The sequence below is a fragment of the Onychomys torridus genome, chromosome 11, assembly GCF_903995425.1.
Source record: "Onychomys torridus chromosome 11, mOncTor1.1, whole genome shotgun sequence".
Classification (NCBI taxonomy): Eukaryota; Metazoa; Chordata; class Mammalia; order Rodentia; family Cricetidae; genus Onychomys; species Onychomys torridus.
In genome coordinates, this window is record NC_050453.1 from 32,013,306 (window position 1) to 32,035,691 (window position 22,386).

At 41.8% G+C, this 22,386-nt stretch overlaps 1 protein-coding gene and 1 pseudogene across 6 annotated transcripts in view; one reads left to right on the top strand and one right to left on the bottom strand.

Annotated features, from left to right (window-relative positions):
* Positions 1-9,847: 9,847 nt before the first annotated feature.
* Positions 9,848-10,286, bottom strand: LOC118593536 (annotated as a pseudogene).
* A 6,758-nt stretch (positions 10,287-17,044) lies between these two features.
* Dnm3 (dynamin 3) overlaps positions 17,045-22,386 on the top strand; it is a 486,391-nt gene continuing 481,049 nt past the window's right edge. For all 6 annotated transcript variants that reach the window (XM_036202803.1, XM_036202804.1, XM_036202805.1 and 3 more), the window contains exon 1: positions 17,045-17,402. In XM_036202803.1, the coding sequence (XP_036058696.1) occupies positions 17,242-17,402 (161 nt within the window). In that variant the 5' untranslated portion in view covers positions 17,045-17,241. The remainder of the gene's footprint in view (positions 17,403-22,386) is intronic.

The following is a 22,386-nucleotide window of genomic DNA, read 5'->3' on the forward strand; positions in this document are numbered from 1 at the left end:
ATTTAAGATTCATGTTACAAGACTTTAGGACAATGACAAAGGCCTTTGTGGGTAAGGTGGGGATTATTGATTGTGGTGAGAGAAAATTCTTTCTCTTGCTTTCCAGTCGACTGTTTTCCTGTGGCATGTGTGCCCCAGTTCATATTAAAATTGAGTTAGTTCCTGGATCTCATGGGAGAAAGTAATATCTAACACTACAGGATTAAACCTATCTGTCATCAGGCAATCTAGGGCTGGCTGCTCAGAAAGAGAATTTTCTGATTTTTTCCCTGTTCAGATCAAGACACTGGGCGGCATCTTTTTTGTTTTTTTTTTCTTCTTTTTCTTCCAGAGACAGGGTTTCTCTGTGTAGCTTTGCGCCTTTCCTGGAACTCACTCTGTAGCCCAGGCTGGCCTTGAACTCACAGAGATCTGCCTGGCTCTGCCTCCTGAGTGCTGGGATTAAAGGCGTGTGCCACCACCGTGAAATACACATCTTTGAAAAGGTCATTTCTAGGGGCTGGGGATTTAGCTCAGTGGTAGAGCACTTGCCTAGCAAGTGCAAGGCCCTGGGTTTGGTCCTCAGCTCTGGAAAAAAAAAAGAAAGCTCAGCTCATTTCTATTGGATAGAAGACATGGCCACAGGGCCTTTTTCATCTTACTGCAGTTCCCAGCTCCTATAGTTAGGGAAATTATATCAATGGATAGAGGGTCAAACCAACATTCCAGCTTCTGAACTACCGTCAGAAACAGGTCTTTAAAAGGCATAGAAAAAAAGAAAGAAAACACATTTTTAAAATGAATATATTTTTTTGTTATTTAAAGTAACTTTAAAATTTAAATATAATTTGACCTTATTCTCCCCCAACCAAGTCCTTCCAGATCCTTTCCCCCTCCCTACTCACCCAACTTTAAGTTCTTTCTCAAAAAATAAACAAAAACCCAATGCAACAACAAAATCCCCCTAAAACAAGAAAACAAAACAAAGCCATGCCTAAAGAGAAAAAAATAAATAAACTCACCAAACTCTAACCAAATAAAAGCACACAAAAATACTGTGGGGTCCATTATATGTTGGCCAACTACCCCTGAACATAAGGCCTGTTCTGGAGTGGTTGGTAATACCCAACATCGCTCTATTGGAGAAAACTGATTTTCCCTCTCCCAGAAAGTGCTGTAAGAGGCAGTTCAGTGTTAACCTTTATCCTAGTGGTTAGGTTTTCACTCATTCATTTATTCATTCATTAAAAAAAGAAAAACAAAATATAATAAGATAAAAGCAAAACCATCACCTTGGAGTTGGACAGGACAAACCAACAGAAGGAAAAGAGCCCAAGAGATGGCAGAAAAATCAGAGACCCACTTGTCCATTCACTCAGGAATCCCGTAAAAAAACACTAAACAGGAAGCCATAATATATATGCAGAGGACCTGGTGCAGACTTGTATAGGCCCTGTGCATGCTGCTTCATTCTCTGTGAGTTCATATGAGGTTTGCTCTTGTTAATTTAGAGGGCTTGCTTTCTTGGTGTCCTCCACCACCTCTGCTATTACACTCTTTCCACCTTTCAGAACTCTGCCTGGGTTCCCAGAGCTCTGAGGGAGGGATTTGATGGAGATGTCTCATTTATGGCTGAATGTCCCAAGGTCTCCTACTTTCTGCATAATGTCTGGTTGTAGGTCTCTATATTTGTTACCATCTGCTGAAGGAGGAAGCTTCTCTGATGATAACTGAACAAGGTAATGATCTATGAGTATAGCAGAATGTCATTAGGAGTCATTTTATTACTACAAATTTTTTAAGATCAGTATTATTTGGTTTTCTTCTAGGTCTCTGGGCTATCTGGTCTCAGGTTCTTGGTCACTTAACGAGTGTCAAGTTTGGGTTATATCTTGTGGAGTGGGTCTTAAGTCAAATCAGTTATTGGTTACCCCCACAAGCTTTGTGCCACCATTGTCCTAGTAAATCTTGCAGGCAGTACACCATTGAAAATAAAGGAGTTGTGGCTGGTTTGGTGTTTACATGTCTTCTTTGTTGGTCTACAGAGTACCTTCCTGTACCAAAGATGCTAGAACATAGAGGCAAAGGCTCTGTGTAGGCACCAGCTGAGTGAGTTATGTAGGTATTGTCTTCAGTGATGGAGCTTTGCTGTCAGTTTGTGGAGAGCAACAGCCTGGGTTGTTTGGAGATTCTCTTGAGGGAGAAAACACATAAGGAGAGATAGACAGGCTATCCGAAACAAGCAGGTCACAGGAAACAGACTTGTCTTCTTGCCGCTGACCTGCTTCAGGAGCTGTCAGTTTGCAGATATCAATAGCTTGAAAGTGAGTCTGTTAATGAATGTGCATGCCTGTGTGTTTGTAGGTCACTGAGGACATGATGTAGTTCTTAAGAAGGCTGTTATGGAAAGGCTTTTCTCATCCTCTACTGTGGGAGACAGGACCACTTGCTGCTATGCATTTTCTTGCCTGCACTGCCAAACTCTCTCTTACCATCACCAGAAGCCAAAACAATGGGACACCACTCAACCTTGGGCTTTGAGCCTTTGGAACTGCGTGCTACATCACCATTTCCTTGTAAATACCCTGTCTTGAGTGTATTGTTATAACATGCAAAGCTGCTAGTAGAATGTATATATGTGACCAGTTCTTTTTCTGTAGCAGGGTGTAATGTGGGTGGGGGGATAGGGGTGAGATGGGGCATGGGGGTAGGATTGCCTAATGGAGTCAGAGTTATCTACCACTGGAGCTGGGACTCAGTCTCCTAAGTTTAGTTTTTTGTTTTTCACAACCTATCTCTTCAGCAATAAATCTTTTTGACAGATTTCATATAAAATAAATTATAAAGATGGAATCAAACATGCCAATTACCTTTTATATGAATTTTCTCTCCCTCTATTCTCAGCACTTAGCTTCCAGCATTTATACTACTACAATAAAGTACTTTGGGGACAAAGAAAAAGAGAAAACAAAATAATTTCTTGGAGTAACTCTAGAGTAAGGAGATTTTCAGGGCCATAAAGAAGACAATGGAGATTCTTCTATCAGGCAGGATATCTATCAGGCTGCATCTAATAGTTGTATAAGTGGTAACATTTAGGAAGATTTGGGGTGTGGCTTGTCACAATGAGTTAGCAAACTTGCTAAAAGACTTCTTCCTACATCTGCAAACACTCTCCCAAGACAAATAAAAGGCTGATAGGAGGAGGGCCATGATGCTGAGGGAAACAGTGAAGGGAGGCAGAGGCAGGTAGATCTATATGAGTTCAAGGCCAGCCTGGTCTACATAGTGAGTTCCAGGTCAGTGAGACTCTGTCTCAAGCAAAAATAACTGAAGGGCTGGAGAAAATGGTTTAATGGTTAAAAGTGTTTGCTGCTCTTGTAGAGGATCCAATGTGGGTCTCAGCACCCACCTCAGGTGGCTCACAACTGCCTATAACTCCAGTTCCAGGACATCCAATGCCCTCTTCTGACTCCCTGGGCACCTGCATGACTTAGGAACACACATACAAACTAAAATAAACAGGTTTTTTCTTTTTTTTTTTTTTTTTTTTGTGTGTGTGTGTGTGTGTGTGTGTGTGTGTGTGTGTGACAGGGTTTCTCTGTGTAGCCTTCGCTGTCTTGGAACTAGCTTTGTAGACCAGGCTTCCTGTAAAATAAACAAATTTTAAAGAAGAATAAAAATTTTAATTAGTATAGGAAAAATACTTTTGATAATTGATAAAATATATTTATAATTCCTGTATGTATTTGGATTATTAAAAATAAATAGTAGTTTAATAACCTGCACTAAACAGACCATTTTGGTATTCATTATTTATTTGATATCTCAGTAGGTCTAGGAATTAAGAGTGTTAGTGTACCAATTTTGTAGGTGAAATTAAGGTCTAGGAGAGCAACACATACAACAAGTAAGAACTTGAGTCTCAGCATCCTAATTGCAAGTCACAGAAATTGAAATAATTTATGGAAAGATAAAACCTGCCCCTTATTCCTATTTTCAGCGCAGTAATTTGCTCTGCACTTTCAACTCTCTGTCAAAGGTAGGTAAATATAGGTGTGGTCTTTTACTAGGTTCAGGGTTTCCCCGAGGGAGGGTCTCTGGGGGAAGTTCTTCACAGTGTTCTTCCAACTCTGAGCTCTCTATTTTCCCAACTGTGAAACAGGAATGCTAAGAGTACCTATCTATGTTAGTGACACACAAGGGTCATTGAGTTGACCTAATGACATGGAAAAGTAGTTTGTGGATGTGAAGAAGCACATAGAAGCGATCATCACACTTCGCCACCAACCTTGGCAAGAGGTCTAGGATAGAGGAGTTGAATTCAGAGGGCCCTCATGTACATGTACAGGAGTGAGTTTCTCCAACATTTTGTCTCTGAAATGGAACAGAGGAGACCTTAGGAAACAACCAGTGCTCATCTGAGGACTCTCTCACTCTGGGTCATCCAGGATCCCTTCATTCACATACACCTGTTTGCTCACCGACTTCCATAGCTGGCACTTCTCCAAAGTTATTTCTTCCTAGAGAAACTAGATGATGTTTGAGAACTTACTCTCCTTTCCAAATGATGTTTTTCTGGGAATTTAATGCTCAAAAATTCAATAGACACAGCTCAGTACTGGTAGAATTTTGAAATCATCATAATCTTTTGGAAGATAGGTGCATTTTTATATTAGACTCTCCAAATAGTATAATTTTGGCTGTCCATTATCAAGATTGCCTCAGACTGATACTGTCAACCCATGTATTACCATTACATGCCATATAAGAACATATCATAAATGCTATAGAGTATTTATTTTTATTAAAATAAAATTTACACAAAATAAAATATAGCATTCAAAGTGTAGAGTTTAATGAATTTTGACAAATGTTTGCAACCACAATATCATCACTACAGTGAAGATATAATTTCCATGTGTCCTCTTATAGTCCTTGTAGTAGTAGGCAATCTACTGTCCCTACCCTTTGCCCCAGTCACTATAGAATAGTTCTGGTTTTTTTTAGAATGTTTTGTAATTGGTTCATACAAATTATAGCATGTTACATGTTTATTGGTGCCATAGATTATGATACGATTTAAGCAAACAAAATGCAGTTCGTGTGTTTATGTTTTATATAAAATACACATGTATTGATAATTTGCAGTTTAGTGAGATGAATGAATCTCGCTTAACAACAACAGCCCATGTGACTGTGGGAGCCTGGGCACGTGGCTTTCTATTCTTTGAGTCAGAAAGAAATGTCCCAACTTACCAGCAGCCAAGGTCTGGAGGAGAGGAATGTGTGTACTCTCCTGATTCTATTTGCTGAGTTATTTTAACTTCATATAACACTTCTCCTTTGAAGCCTCTGTTATGAGCCAATTACGGCTCAATCAAACTTTCTAAATTATAAAAGGTAGAAAGTCTGAGGAATAAAAGGAAAAGGACAATAAAATTCCTTCCATATTACCTCACAGACAATTCTACTTGTACATTTGTTTCTGTTTTCTAGATGCAGTGTTTATTTATTTATTTATCTATTTATTTATTTAGGTTTTTTGAGACAGGGTTTCTCTGTGTAGCTTTGGTGCCTGTCTTGGAACTCACTCTGTAGACCAGGCTGGCCTTGAACTCACAGAGATCCACCTGGCTCTGCCTCCCGAGTGCTCGGATTAAAGGTGTGCACCACCACCGCCTGGCCTTAAATGCAGTGTTTTATACACACATAAAAACATGACTTTATCTTTTTCATTTAACATTTTTTCACCTATGACAAAGATTTATTTTATGTATTACTCATATTGTGAAGATAAAGATGACATGAAATCTATAAAATCATCTCCGAAGTTAGATCTTATAAATAAAAGTCAAGTTCATCAGATTTTATAGTTCCATTAATTTTTATTCTTTATTTTATATGAACATTTATGAACCTTTCAAAATGTATGTATTCACCTAGCATTCACTTATTTGTATTGAAGTCCAAAAGTAAAATAGGACTTTATTAAGTAAATAAATAAAACAACCAGAACAAAGGTGAGTTATTTCACTCTCATAAAGCTTAGAGCTTCATTAGAGAAACAGATCAAACAACTTAATTCATAGCATTAAAGAACTGACCCTCTATGCCTACAGAAACTGCTTCTGTGAAATCAGCCATTCATTCTATGCTGCAATATTGCTGCTGACATGGAGTACACATTCAGGCCAACTTTGGTTTCTTCTGTGCTCAATACACTGTGTAGTGGGTAGATGTTCCAGCTTTGACCTGGAAGTACTACCCCTAGTGAGGCTTCTGGTAAGTGCCACTCCTACCTATGACCTGCCCCTGGGGTGGGGCTGAGTCAGAAGCCCTTAAGACCCAAGATCCAGATGTGCTGAGCCTCTTGGTTCCTTGTGATCCTGAATGCTGGATGGCAGACCAAGCCAGAGTTCTCCAGAGAACCCCACTGGACTGCATCTCACCTCTTCCTGATTCTGTAACGAACACCTTTACTGGCTGTAAGTTACCCCAAAATAAACCTCCTTTTTTAACTATGTGGAGTTGCCTTGTTAAATTCCCTACATTAACACTGTACAGAGTGCTTTGTCATTATTTCCAGTTACTTGCATGCCATTTTCTCTCTCTCTCTCTCTCTCTCTCTCTCTCTCTCTCTCTCTCTCTCCCCCTCTCTCTCTTTTTGGAGCTGAGGATCGAACCCAGGGTCTTGTGCTTGCTAGGCAAGCACTCTACCACTGAGCTAAATCCCCAACCCCACCATTTTCTTTGTATTGGATATTGCAGGTAACACAGAGACAAATTATACCAGAGGGTTTATGTAGGGTTTTTATGTAGTATGAAAATACTGTTCCATCTTAGGCAGAGAATCTAAGTATCTGTAGTTTTGGGCATTCCTGGGGAGTCCCAGAAGCAGTTGCCTTCAGATGACAAGAAATGATTTTCCTGTTGGTGGAAATCTCTTTGATGAGTATGAAGCTAATGGTCTACACGTTCTAAATACAAGATGTTCAAAATAAAAGGTTTTCACACAATACAGACAATTTGTATACTTAAATTATTTAAAAATAATTTCAATATTTTAAGCATAAAGTTTACAGTTTGAGAATGGTAGATTTAATATCTTTTTGTCTTATTAAAACCACAGGGAAAAAAGTGAATGGAGAAGAACGTCATAATATAATCTTGCCTGAATCATACACTAACAAGCAGAATCCACAGAATCCAGATCCAAATTACTTGTGGGATGTGTTTATTCACTGAGATAATTGGAGAGTTAATAATATTTATCTGCATCATGGAAAACTGTAAAATAGTGAAGGTCATCTCTACTGATTTGAAACTTTTGGCTCAGTGGATGCAAAATTGGCCATTGCTATACCCAGTGCCTTTATGTCTAGTTGACTAGCCCAGCTGCTTAGATATGCACTCTAAGTGCACTACTGTTAGATTTTTTCCCTGATTGTACCCCACGAAGATACCAGAATGTACTTTTCTTCCCACGAGAACTTTGCAATACAAAGTTAGGATGAAGCTTTCTCGGGGAATGGTGGAAATTCAAGGGAAGAAGTGCTGCTTTTGAGTTGTGGGGAACAAACTGAGGGGGTCTTGTTGTTTTTAATTTTTTTCTTTTATTGAAAATAGATTCTTTTCTCATATCCTGACTATGGTTTCCCCTCCCTGTACTCCTCCCATTTCCTCCCATCTCCCCTCTCATCCAGATCTGCTCCTTTTCTGTCTCTCATTAGAAAAGAACAGGCTTCTAAGAGATAACAGCCATACATGATAAAATAAAATATAATAAGATGAAACAAAAAATATCAAAGTTGGACATGGCAACCCAAGAGGAGAAGACTCCCAAGAGCAGGCACAGGAGTCAGAGACCCACTTGTTCTCATAGTCAGGAGTCCCATAAATATATTAAGCTAATAGCTGTAATATATACTCAGAAGACCTGGTGCAGACTCATGTAGGCCCTGTGCATGCTGCTTCAGTCTCTGTGAGTTCACATGCACCTTGCTTAGTTGATTCAGAGGGCCTGTTTTCCTAGTGTTCTCCATCCCCTCTGACACTTAATATCTTTCTGCCTCCTCTTCTATGAATTCTGAGAGGAGGGATTTGGTGGAGACTTCCAATTTAGACTCTTTCTCTGCATAATGTCTGGCTGTGGGTCTCTGCATCTGTTCCCATCTGCTATTGGAGGAAGCCTCTCTGATGATGACTGGATAAAGCAGGTCTATAAGGATAGCAGAATGTCATCAGGAATAATAAAATAATTTTATTTATTATTTATCTATCTACTTATTTATTTAAGACCAGTCATGTTTGGTTTTACCTTAGGTCTCTGTGCTATCTAGTTTCTGGTTCTTGCTCACCTAAGCAGTGGCATGTATAGGATCCTTCACTTGGAATGGGCCTTAAGTCAAATCAGACATTTGTCACAAGTTCTGTGCCACCCTTGCCCTAGCATATTTTACAGGCAGGACAGATTGTAGGTCAAAGGTTTTGTGGCTGCATTGGTGTCCACATCCTTCTTGGTAGCCTGCAGAGTACCTTCCCACAACAAATTAGAATGTAGGGGTGAAGGCTCCATGTAGGCACCAGCTCAACTTCTCCACGTTCAATGACTTTGAGTGGGTGTTGTCCTAGGCAATAAGGTCACGCTGTCAGTTTTCAGAGAGCAACCCTTTATCTTAGCAAGAGCCTGTTTTTTGGGGGCGGGATTTCCATGGGACCCCATTGAGCAACAGCTCAATTGAATGCAACCTTGTCCCACTGATGGAAGACTGGCTACAAGAAATGTCCAGTTGAGATTCCACGTCCTCCGTTGCTGGCACTTCTCTTTAGGATCACCTCCATAGAAATCAGAAAGTTTCCATTGAGTTAGGTTTTTACACCATATTGAAAATGCCCCCCCCATCCCCAATTCCAAGAGTCTCTCTCCTCATTCTTGTCCTCCACCTCATCTCTCCCTGACCTGATCTCCCTCACCTGATCCCCCGTCCTGTCCCCAAAGCCTCCAGTCTGCCTTTAAAATCTATTCTAATTCCCCTTCCAATCGAGATCTATATGTCCTTCATAGACCCCTCTTATTTACCTAAATTCTGGGTCTACTGACTGTAGCTTAGTTATAATTTATTTAATGGCTAATATCTACTTATAAGTGAATATATACCATATTTGTCTTTCTGGATATGGGTTACCTCACTCATGGTGATTTTTTTTCTAGTTCCATCCATCTGCCTGCAAATTTCATGATGTCACTTTTTTTTAAACAGCCGAGTAATACTCCATTGTGTAAATGTGTCACATTTTCTTTATCTATTTTTCAGTTGGGGACATCTAGGTTGTTTCCAGTTTCTGGATTATGAACAAGCAGCAATGAACATGGCTGAGAAAGTATTCTTGTGGTAGGTTGGAGGGTCCTTTGGGTATATGCCCAAGAGTGGTATAGCTGGGTCTTGAGGTAGATCAATTTCCAGTTTTCTGAGGAACCTCCATATTGATTTTCATAATGGCTTTTCAAGTTTGCACTTCCACTAGCAGTGGAGGGTGGTCCCCCTTGCTCTACATCCTTGCCTGCAAGAAATGTCTCTTGTGTGACTGATCTTAGCCATTCTGATAGGTGTAAAGATGGAATCTCAAAGTAGTTTTGATTTGCAATTCCCAAATGACTAAAGGATGATGAACATCTCTTTAAGCATTTCTCAGCCATTTGAGATTCCTCTACTGATAATTCTCTGTTTAGATCTGTAAAATTATTATTTTTTTAACAGATCCTGCCTCAAGTTTATTTGTAAAAACAGCATGGGGTCCTGATCATCTGCAAATAGTGTGTAGGTGTGTCACACCAGTCCATCTGTCTGGCAGACAGAAACCTTTTCTATGGGGTCTTTACAGGGGCCTGGGCACCTTTGGGAGCCTGAGATGGAGCTGAGGTCTGTGCCTTGGTTTGAGCCTTGGGCTTTGGTTGGCACAGCCTACGACCCTTGGCCATGTAGCTTCTAATCCGCTTCCCTGAGCTTGGGGTGAGCGATGAAAGCAAGGCGGCTGAGCTTGCCGCTGGGGCCCTTCGGCATCTTGGGCTTAACTACCTCGGGCTTCCCGAGGGCCTTGATGGCCTCTGCACGTGCCCTCACTGCCTTTGCATTGTTGGCCTGCATCTTCTTCAGGCCTTTCTTGTTGTGCTTCTTGGCAAAGCGCATGTTCCTCAGGAACTTGGGGTCCACCCCCTTGAGAGATTACGACAGGGGTTTCTTGATACCATTTCTGTGCCGTTTTCGAGATTAGTTGTGTGTGGTGTGGTTCTTGGACTTGGCCATGTCGGAACGGTAACCAGCGGCTCCCGAAGAGCCTGGGACTGGAAGAGAAAGAGCTAGGTCTGTAAACTATTTTTAAATTGAGTTATTTGTTTTCTTGAGTTATCTAGTTTTCTGAGTTCTTTATATATTTTGTATATTAGTCTCCTATCAGAGGTGGAGTTGGTAAAAAACTTTTTCCTATTCTGTAGGCTGCTGCTTTGTCTGATTGACAATGGCCTTTGCCTTATAGAAACATTTCAGTTTCATGAGGTCTCATTATTAATTGTTGATCTTAGTGCCTGTGTTAATGGTCTTCTGTTTGGAAAATTGTCTCCTGTGCCAATGTGTTTAAGGCTATTCCTTACTTTGTCTTCTATCAGGTTCTGTATGTCTGGCTTTAGGTTGGGGTCTTTGATCCACTTGGACTTGAGTTTTGTACAGGGCAATAAATATGGATCTATTTGTGTTCTTCTACATGCACAGATCCAGCATGACCAGGACCATTTGTTGAAGATCCTACCTTTTTTTCCTAGTGTGTTATTTCTGGCTTCTTTATAAAAAATCAGGTGTCCATAGGTCTGTGGATTTATGTCTTCCTTATTATTATGCCTATCAACTTCACCTAGCGCCACAAAACTGGTTCTATTACTTTTATCAACATAGTAAATTCTTTAAAAGATTTACTTTTCATTATCCTTTCATATAAAATCAAACTGATTCTTTCTTTTTTCTTTTCTTTTCTTTCTTTCTTTCTTTCTTTTTTTTTTTCCAGACAGGGTTTCTCTGAGTAGCTTTGCGCCTTTCCTGGAACACATTTTGTATACCAGGCTGGCCTCGAACTCACAGACATCCGCCTGTCTCTGCCTCCCTAGTTCTGGGATTAAAGGCATACACTGCCACTGCCCGGCCTCATTTTTCTTTATTAAGAAATTTTCTACTCACTCTACATACCACCCACAGATCCCACCTCCTCCCACCTCCCACCCTCTATCCCTCCCTCCCAAGCCACCCCACATCCCCACATTTCCCAAATCAAGGTCTCCCATAGGGAGTCAGCAGAGCTGGGCACACTGAGCCTAGGCAATTCCAAGCCCCTTCCCACTGCACCAAGACTATGCAAGGCATCACACCATAGGCACTGGATTCTCAAAAGCCTGCCCATGCACCAAGGATGGATCCCGATCCCCCTGCTTGGGTGCCCCCCCCAAATAGTTCAAGCCAAAGAACCGTCTTCTGTATCCAGAGGGCCTAGTCCAGTCCCATGGGTGCTCCACAGCCAGTAATCTATAGTTCATGGGCTTCCACTAGTGATGGGTCATAATTTCTTAAGAGGAAAATTAAAAAAAAAATCATCTATTTCATTCCTTTTATGTACAGAGGATAGATGAAGACATATTTTCATCAGAGTGACTTATTCAGGAAATGCACAGATACTGAATTTGTAAGAGTCTTCCAAATAAAAATGTAATTGCTAATCTGTAGGAAGAATGGATGAAACAGAGTGGTTAACCCCCACACAGAATAGGTCGTGGGTTACCAATAAAAATGAAACATCTAAACTGTAAAACAATATGGATGGATGGATGGTGGTGGTGGTGTGTATATATGAGTGTGTGTGTGTGTGTGTGTGTGTGTGTGTGTGTGTGTCTGTTCCCGTACTTGTGCACAAGCTTCCTTTCTTTTGATTAGAAGGGGAAGAGCTCTGGGATTCACAGGAGATGGGAGCAGGGTGCAGGGTAGGCTGCTGTGGATGTTTGGCTGCAGAGCTGGGGTGAGACTTGGGGATTGGGTCTGGAGGAAGAGAGAGGGGGGAAGGTCTGCCAGCAGCCTACCTGGTTTTCTGGCAGTCGTGGCCTGTAGTTTAGCAGGGGGTACCTGCTGGTTTAGGAGGCTGGGATACAGGGATGAGTTGGGGGCGGTAAGTTAGGAGGGGATGGTCTGTGAGATCCACAATAGATGTGGGCAGCGGGGAAGGGAGGCTGCAGCTGGTGTTCTGTTGCCGTGTTAGGGATGAGACTGAGGGATCCGGTCTGGGGGAACAGAGAGAGAGACTTATTTAACATTTTAACCATCCCTCTGTGTCGTTTCATAAATGCAATTTTAAACGAGGCTTTCTAGCTTCACACACACACACACACACACACACACACACACACACACACACACCAGTATTTACAGGGAGGTCAGTTTAACAATTCAGTTGTAAAGATACAATTCAACAAGTGAGATTTAAAGCATCGAATAGCTTTCCTTTCAAAGGGATCCTGAGTGATTCCAAATGAACATAGGTATACCTGCTTGGTAGAAGGAAGCACGAATGGCGTGCTAAGTCATATGAGTTACAGAGGGTTCTTGCTGACCCTTCTTTCTCAGTGCTGTAAGCTCGCTCACCACTGTTTTCTGCCCTGCATGTGTGTGTGTATGTGTCAGTTTAACCCTGTTTGGAGGAGACGACTGGGGAGTGTCCATCTGTCAGATCTTACATGGACAGAAGCCATTGGATCAGGAGTCTGGAGGAGCACTTCCACGGTTGTTTTGATGCCTGGCAGTAGATGAGGAACATGGGCAATGAGATAGGGAGACCTTAGCTTCTCACGAGCCCATTAAGCCTCAGGAGAGGAAAGGTGATGTCAGTGTCATACAGACACTGCAGTTTGGAGTCTGCCTGTTTAAATTGCTCATCCTGTTTAACAAGACCGAAAAGCCTTCCATAGTGACGCTGATTTTTAGGAAGGTGTAAAATTCAAACAAGGGAAAGAAGAGAAGGGCCTGAATACACCCTAAATAGTATCCAGGGCAGTAGTATTATTACACAGTTACTAAACAAATAGCGTGGCAAATGCTTACAATTTTGGTTCAGTTTTGCTTCATAAAAATTTATTAAATAGTGTGCTGTGCACTGTGGGAAATAAACAAGATGTGACTTTGTAATAATGTGATGGATTTTTAAGAACACGAATTCCTAGATTTTTGAGAGTTTAAATATTTTTCTAGGCATATTTTCATTAGTGAAAAAATTTCTCTTAGGGCATGCTTTCATCCTGCAGCATATTTAAAATATATGTTTGTGTGTACACATGTGTTTATTATTTATAGATTTAATTTTGGAAATGGCCAGGTGATGAGGAACTAAGTCCTAGGAATAAGGTAGGTGATTGAAGTGGAGAAAATTCTGTTTATCTAAAATGAAGTGTGACTGTATCTCATGGAGTATGATTTGGGGGGGGGTGTCATATTAATTTTAAAAGAGTTCCTCTCTGGAGGTTGGGGATTTAGCTCAATGGTAGAATGCTTGCCTAGCAAGAGCAATGCTCTGGGTTCAGTCCTCAGCTCCAGAAAATAAAAAAATTAAAAAAAAAATGCTGGGCAGTGGCGCACACCTGTAATCCCAGCACTCGGGAGGCAGAGGCAGGTGGATCTCTGTGAGTTCGAGGCCAGCCTGGTCTACAGAGCCAGTCTAGGACAGGCTCCAAAAGCTACACAGAGAAACCCTGTCTTGAAAAACCAAACAAGAACAAGAACAAGAACAACAACAACAACAACAACAACAAGAACAACAAGAACAACAACAACAACAAAGAGTTCCTCTCCTGTTATGTGGCATTCTTGCGTTAAGGTTATCTCTTAGAATAACCATGAAGTAAAATACTCGCTTATGTATCAGTGTTCTGATGGGCTTATCAGAGTTCTAACTTCTTACACATGGAGGCTGAAAAAGGCCTTGGAGCTTTAGGAACTACCAGGAAGATAGTGTGGACATGAATGTGAGAGTTAGGGAGTGAAGCCTGACATCATCACTGCTGTTGACAGGGTCGAGGTGACTGTGTGATATATTCAAGAAATTGACCAGACTCACTCTTTAACTTTCATATAGATTGGAAAGGCAGAGGTTGTCTTTCTGTCTGTTTGTCCCATCTGCTTTTTTCTGCCATCTTCTGTTTCCTGTTTGTTTTACCTGGAATAATTTAGGAGTGGAGATCTACCCTCTGAAGGACCTTGGCTATTTCTGTGTGGATTCAGGCTTTCTTGGTACTGAGTTTCTGCAGAATAATCTGGAAAAGGGAAGTAAAGAAAGAAAGCAGTTGGCAAGAGCAATTCCGAATGGCTTCTTAAACTAAATGAACAGGACTGACTTGAGGTTTCCAATGGTTGATATATTTTCTTTTTTTTAAATGTTTTTTTCCTCTTCTTCACCTTCCTCTTCTTCCTCTTCCTCCTCCTCATCCTCCTTCTTTGTTTCTGTTTTTCAAGATAGGGTTTCTTTCTCTGTGTAGCCGTGGCTGTCCTGGAACTCTCAGTAGAATAGGCTTGCCTTGAATTCACAAAGATCTGCCTGACTCTGCCTCCAGAGTGTTGGGACCTAAGGTGTGTGCCACCACTGCCTGGCTAATGTCTTCCTAATTCCCAGTAGCATTGTCTTCCATATTAGAGCTCAGACAACTTTGGACAAGGACTAGTGCACTCAGCTTTATCCTACAAGCATGTAGTGGAGTGCAGGAGGAGCCCAGTAAAGACCATGTCTTGTCAGACACTATCCATGACCCTCTCTCTGCAGATGGAAGCATTGCTCCCTGATTTTCATCTCATATTCCTCTAAATAAACCCTGCATCTGTAGTAAGCTTGAGCTGTACAACAAAATTCCATTGTCTGCATAGCTTAAAAAGACATTTATTCTCTGAAGTTTTTGAGGCTAGGAAGTTTAAGGTCAAGATGTCTGCTAGTCTGTCCTGGTTAGGGCTATCTTTCTGCCTGGAAGACTGACTGTCCTCTTGCTGTGTCTTCACTTGGCAGATGGAGCTGGGGCTCTGGTGGTTTTTTTTTTTTTTTTTTTTTTTTTTCTTGAGCTGAGGATGGAACCCAGGGCCTTGCGCTTGCTAGGCAAGTGCTCTACCACTGAGCTAAATCCCCCACCCTCTGGTGTTTTTTATGATGGGAACACTAGTTCTTTCAAACCAGAGTTCCACCATCATGACTTCATTTAATGTCAATTATTTTAGATCAAATACAACCACACTGGGAGGCTAGACTTATGATGGTTAATATTGACCGTCAACTTGGCAGGATCTAGAATCACTATGTAAACAAACCTCTGGATGTGTCTTTAAAAGATTATTCAATTAGATTAATTAAGGTGGGGCTGTTCCACATTTGGTATTTCTGGCTGCGTAGAAAGGAAAACGCTAGCTGACCAGCGTTTGTTTTTCCCTGCTTTCTGACTATGGATGCAATGCGACCAGCCTCAATCTGCTTCTGCTACAGACTTCTGTAGTGGGTAGCTGGTCCAGCTTTGACCTTGAAACACTGTCCCTAGAGTGAGGGCAGGTAACTGCCACACCTGCCTATGACCTGCCCCTGGGGCTGTCCCTTAAGGTGCATGCGTCCTTGCTCTTCTTGATACCTCATGGTCCTGGAATCTGGATGGGAGACCAAGCCTGAGTTCTATGTTGGATGGTACCTCATCTCTCCTGGATCCCATAACCAATCCCTATTGACTGTAAGTTATCCCAGAAATAAACCTCTCTTGATTACCAGATAGATTACGTAGAACTGCCTCATTAAATACAGCAACAGACTTCCCTGCCACCAGCTCCTGGAGAGCAATTGCCTAGAGAAATGTTTCCTCAGAGTCAGGGCAGAGGTTGCTGCAACGGTGGTTCAAAGGAGCCATGCTCCATCCTAAATGTGGCACTGTAGTCTATGTGGTACTGGTTTGGCAAGCATAAAAATTGCAAGATGGAGAAAGTCATGAAATCTTATGCCACACTTCCAGAGAGCCACTAAGGCTAGGTAATGTGAGGCAGGGTCAGACTCCTTGCATGGAATTCCAGAGGGGCAATAGTATGAAGATGAAGCCTAAGTTATAGTGAAGACCCCAGGATGCTGGAGAATCAACAGAGATTTCTATGTAGTGTCCAATCTTTATATTACTTAAAGTCATTGGACAATCTTCAGATGGAGCATGTGTAAGACAAGAAAATACTGCAATCCTGTCAATGTTCAAAATGCACAGGAAAGAGAACTGCTGTAAGGAAGTGAAGAAGCATGGCCATTTATCTTTGTATATCCATCACTGGGCACAGAATCTTCTCGGTGTGCTAAATTTAACAGAACAAGTGCAGACTGCATGGTTATTGATGTACTTCACAGCCAGTCTCTTTGTGCTGTCCAGGAGCTAAATGGACAGCTAGCTAAGGCAAGGGGCCCTAATGGGTGTGGTAGATTGAAGGGGTAGGGAACAGAAAGTTCAAGGAACTCATATCAGCTTACAGGAGGCTGAGGAACACAGGCCAATAAAGATGAGCACTTCAGTAAGGTTAAATAACCCAGTTCTCCAATGGAGGAAGAATTGATTCCAAAAGGTTAGCTTATCTCTACCTCCCACAGCAATCTGGGGTTCTGGAGTAGGGTGTGAAACTTGAGATTTCCATTTGGGAAATTTTGGTGCAATGAAATGCTGGTGGTGGTGGTGGTGCATGGTGCAGCTGATGACAATGTTTGGTTGTTAGCTAATGGTAGTGCCTTCCGCTAGTCTTTGTCGGGGTAGCTCCTAGAAAAGGACCAGCAATGCCAGTTGGGAGTGATTTTAGGCTATTCCTTGATCATGTGCAGTTACTCTGCCCTTTAGCCTAGGCTGTGACATCTGGCCGCAGCTGGGAGGCAGTGCCTGCGCGCCTGGCCAGGGCAGTAAGGTTGGAAACTCTAGGGAGGAGCAGGCGAGGGGCGTGGTGTGGGCGTAACCGTATAGAACTAGGCCACGCCTCCCTCGCCTTTCTAGCCTGCGCAAGCGCGCTGTGGGCTGTTAGCTGTCAGGAGCCTAGCAGCGGGCGGCTGGGATCCGAGGTCTGTGTGGGGGACTCAGCTTATCTGAGCCCCGTACAGCAATCACCCCGACAAGCAAGCACCCCGAGGCCCGGGCTGCCTGCCAGGTCACAGAGTCGAGCGGAGACCTGTGGGGCAGTTGGCCGCACAGGCAAGATGGGGAACCGGGAGATGGAGGAGCTGATCCCGCTGGTGAACCGTCTGCAGGACGCCTTCTCGGCGCTGGGACAGAGCTGTCTGCTGGAGCTGCCGCAGATCGCCGTAGTGGGCGGCCAGAGCGCCGGCAAGAGCTCGGTGCTCGAGAACTTCGTGGGCAGGTGAGCGCACTGGGAGCGCGGTGGGGGCGCGGCCGAGGGGGCTCCAGGCCGTTGGAATGTGGAACGGTCTGGGGAGCCCGAGGGTAGACTAGATAGAGGCTGTGGCGGATTGGGGACAGAGCAGTAGTGTCCCTGGAGCAGGCGAGGTCCTCCCTGCTCTGGGCATCCTTCGTCCCCGCGTCCTCCACCCCGTGGTGACCCCCTGTCTGCCTTTCATCCTGCCATACAAAGCCATTTCCTCCCCACCAAGGGTGGGGGAGTCGGGGTCCGCCCCAGGATCGACTTCCCTCGCTGGCTCGGTGCGCGCCAGCCCCTGGCAGCCTGGATGCGCAGCTCGGTGCTTTCCAGTCCCCTGGTCTCAAAGTCCTCCTCCCTTTCCTGTCACCCTCCGCGAGGCTCTCAGCTCGGCGGTGGGGATTTACCCCTCCTCCTCGGTTCTTTTCCCCTCGCCTTGGCTTTCCGATCTCTCTACTGTTTGAGACAGTCATCGTCTGCCCCGAGCTGGGGAGGCGGGGTGTGTGGACCCAGAAATCCCTGTGGCGAAGGCTTATCCCGAGACGCTTGCCTACCATTCGCCCAGGGAGCAGAAGAATAAACGGTGGTGGTGTGTTGGAGTGTGCACCCATTCACTGCTCAGGCATGACTGAAAACCCGAGACCTCCGGGGGTGACCGTGGACTTGTGATATTCAGGTGCCGTGTCATTCCTGCATCATCTCAGAACTGACCAGCATCTTTCTCGCACTCTCTGTTCCCCCCCCACCCCCCCGCCCCGCAGCATCCTCTTGCGTTCCCTAAGCTCTTATTTATCCAGCTGGTCTTCAAGCTAACATACAGAATCCAAATTGTAGTTGTGGCTTTCTTCATGTCTTCCAATTAAAAAACAAGTAAGAGAATTATTAGCGTTTTAAGTCGGGAATCTACGTTTCTTTTGGTGAGCAATTCAGGAAGGATTAGTTAACCCAACGGCCTTGCATGAGGAGCGCACTACGAAGGCTGAAATCTGTTTTCCAGTAGCACGTCCAGCAGTGGGCTGGAGGGGGCAACTGGAGATAGCATTTTATCCTTTTATTTGGCTGGAGAGCGACTTGTGATGCACAGGGTTCTTGCTGCGGTCCTCCACCCCTTCTTGCTTTTATTGCGTGGCAATGTGTAAACTGTAACGCTGACTATTCCTACATTTTTGGGTGTGAGCATCACAAAGTGCGTTTTCTTTTTTCTCCGATGATGCGCCACCTCTCAGGAGATACTCTTCATTTTTCTTGTCTCAGTGTGAACTAGAAAGATAAAAAGTGGAATTGCTGGCAACTGGCTGCTATCCTCGGGTAGTTAGACTCCTTAGTCACTTCCCCCTTGTTTTTATAATTCATTTTGCTCAATAAGAAAAGCGATAGCAAAACATTTTGTCTACGTCATCTCAGATTTCTGGTCTAAGGCGAGGATTTGATATTTATTCTTAAAAAAAAAATCCTTGATTAAAATTGCATTTCAAATGCAACAGCCGTGTTTCCATGCATCCTCCTTATAATTTGCCTGGATGAGCATATAAGTATATTTTGGTCAGTGCCTTTGAACTCAATGTAAATTCTATGCACATATCTCAGTTCTGTTCTCCAGGTTTGAAAAGCCGACCAGTCTTCTTAATGCTATGATATAATGTAAGTGTGTGCATTTCCCTTTGCTAGCTGTATATTCTTTTGTCTTGAGACTGAAAAAGGAGATACAGTAGAGTAATATAATTGTGAACATTTCTCTATAATGAAGTGAAAAATAGGGACTATAAAAATCAGAGCATTTACCAGAGTGCATCAGTAATTTGCTGTACTTTATGAAGTTTTACTAGTGGTGACTGTTAGAATGTTGAAGAAAATAATGAGCATAGAAGAATATGCTCATTAATTAAGCCTTTATTAGATGCACAGTAGCACCTGCCTAGCACAGCTTATATGTTCAGGAGGAAACTTAATTAGAAGGTCATTTGACTTTAACAAAGATTTCGGTCGTTGAATTATTGAAGAATCTAATTTCTAATTATAACTCAACCTTAGGGGAAAAAAAAATCTTTCCAGTTTCAGAAGTGAATCAGCCCAGGTTGGGAAAAAAGAGAAGGTATTCACGTTTCACTGGAACCTCTTAACTTTTTATTAGCCAGGAATTTTATAACCAACATAAAGTTCTTTAAAAGGCAGTATTTCTCCTCTACTCAGAGCTGTTTTCATTTTAATGCTCGACCAATTGTGTAGTAACAGAGTATAATCAAGCACCAGGGTCTTCATTTGTGTGAACTGTTTGCTTCTGAATTAAGCTTGTTCTCTTCAACTACGGTTGCATTCATTTATTGATTTATTTACCACGTAACAATACATCTTTAGGAGCTAACCATATCTTTCCCTTGAAAATAGTTTGCTTATGTTGATTTTGTTTTAAATGCCATTGAATGTGTTTGGATGTGAATGTGTTTATTTAACTATGTGTAAAACCAACTTTGGGGTGATAAGTTTGAGTGTATCATGAATAAAATGTGTCATGAATGAACTCCTTGTTTGTGATTTTCTTGCTGAAGTGACAAATTTGCATATTAATGTGATATAGTGTGAGTAGCTAGATTGTTTTGATTGAAGGCGAGCCTATATGCTGGCAGTGAGAAATTGCTTAAGGTCTGTGGGTCTAATACATAGAAAGTGAAACCCATGGATTGAAGGAAGATAGGGTTCACTACCAGGCTCGAATCTGTCCATTTGTCTAGTTAGTAAATGGAAGAATTGAATTTATTCAGCTGCTTTCTTATTTATGTATTTACATGAACTTCCTTGCACCTCCCTTTCAGATGAACTCAGGGCCAGGAAGGTGCTCCCCCACTCAGCTGTATTTCTAACCCATGTCTCTCAACTTTTTTTTTTTATCTTATTTTTTATTTTTATTTAGCTTAAGTAAAAAGACTTGAATTACTCTGTATCCTAGGCAGGCATTGAACTTGTGACAGTCCTCTGTCAGCTGCTGAGTAACTGGGTTTACAGGCCTGAGCCACCTGCATAAAGAGAAAAGATCCTGAGATTCAGCTCTAAACATGTATGTTTAGAGGGCAGTAATGGTGAAAACATAGCTAATATTTATTGAGTGATTGCTACATGTTGGATACTATCTTGGGTCCTTTTATATGGATAATCTCATTTAATCCTCATAAAACTCCAAAGAGGTAGCTAGGCTCATTCATTTCATTTTACTTAATAGAAAATTAAAATGTAATGAACTTGAACAAGTCACTCATGGCTAATTTCAGTTAATGTAAAAACTTCTGCTCAACCTGGGGTGTTAGAGCTCTTTGATGTAGTCTTTAAAACCTGTGTGCTGGACTGTCCTACCACACAGAGGTTCATCATGCCTTTTGGTTAATATTTTCAGCATCTTTTTTAATGGTCTTATATCTCTGGGCTTATGAGCAAGAAACTGCTATATTGATAATTCTATTCCTATTATATTGTGTATATCTACTCTCTTAGAAGTATTGATTCAAAGACACAAATTTTTATTTACTCTATTAGGCATTCCTGAAGATAACTCTGAAACATAAATGTGTTGTTTCCTTAAGTATGTGTTTAGAGTGCATACAACTTGTTTCTTGAGGTGCTAAGTGAAACCTGCACTAGCTGCTAATGTGCAAATGTTGTTAATGATACGCTTGTTAGCAGCATTAGTTGTTCAATGCTAATTATATAGGCAGAAGATTTTATGTTATTGTATTCCAGTCCGGGTGCTAAACAGACCTCCAATTCTGAACAAGTAGAAAAGATTTTGTGGTTAATGGAAGCCAGATAAAAGATTTTTAAACACTGACTGTACTGATGGGAGTTTGTTTCAGTGTGGAAGTTTCTCAATAATATTTATCTATTTCCTTACGAGGTTTATCAAGACTTTGGTTATCCAGTTTGAGGGAAACTGTGAGCCATTTGATGATGTTGTTGGATATGACCAGATAATCTAAAATTTATATGGATCAAGCACTAACCTACTCTTAACTCCTTTGACAGATTTCATTAACATGTTTAAAACTGAGTAAGAGTCCTCTCATTGTGAACAAGGTTAAAACTTAGTAAATCAGAGTACGTTTGTATTGAGTGGAAGGATTTTGTTAAAATAGCAAAGCAAGTTACTGGATTTTTAAAAAAGAAACGGCTCTTAAGATTATAGTTATTAGGTTAATGGATTCTGACAATTAAAATGTGATACCTATTGAAAATTATGCTTAGAAATTTCCAAAGAATTCTTCAGTAAAATATGAAAAAATGTGAACTGTTCTTTATCCAATGAGTTGGTGGAACCTGAAATTATGAAGATATCTCTGCTGAATCAGCATTATATAATGCCTTTTATGGCTATCATTGGTTCACAATTAGTAGAATTTATTCACCACACCAACATCATTCCTTATTTAAATACTAGTAATGTCTGAAAAGAAATATGGATAAGTGAACTGACTTTGACAGAATATCTTTGTTTTGGATTTATTTATGATTAAACAATATAAAAATGCTTTTTAACATTTTAAAGAATGAAGTTGGGGGCCTGAGAAGATGGTTCAGTGATTAAGAGTGCTTGCTTTGCAAGTGTGTGGACCTGAGTTTGGATCCTCAGGGCTTACAATAACTTAGGTATGGCCTTGGGTGACTGTAACCCCAGAAACAGGTAGATCCTGGAACTTGATAGCCAGCCAGCCTAGTTAGAACTGCAAGTTTCAGGTTCAGTGAGAGACCTCATCTCAAAAGAAGGAGAGCAAAAGATGAGGATGCCCACCTCTGGTATGGACCCACACATGTTTATGTGTGCAGAACCCCTCTACTTATACATATATACAAATAATAAGAAACAAAAGAATGAGGTTGGGGCAGGCATAGTATCTCATGCCTACAGTGCATTCAGGATGCTGAGATGTTGTGAGTTCCAGGCAACCTGGGCTCTCGTGTGAAACTCTTTCTCAACACTTGTCCC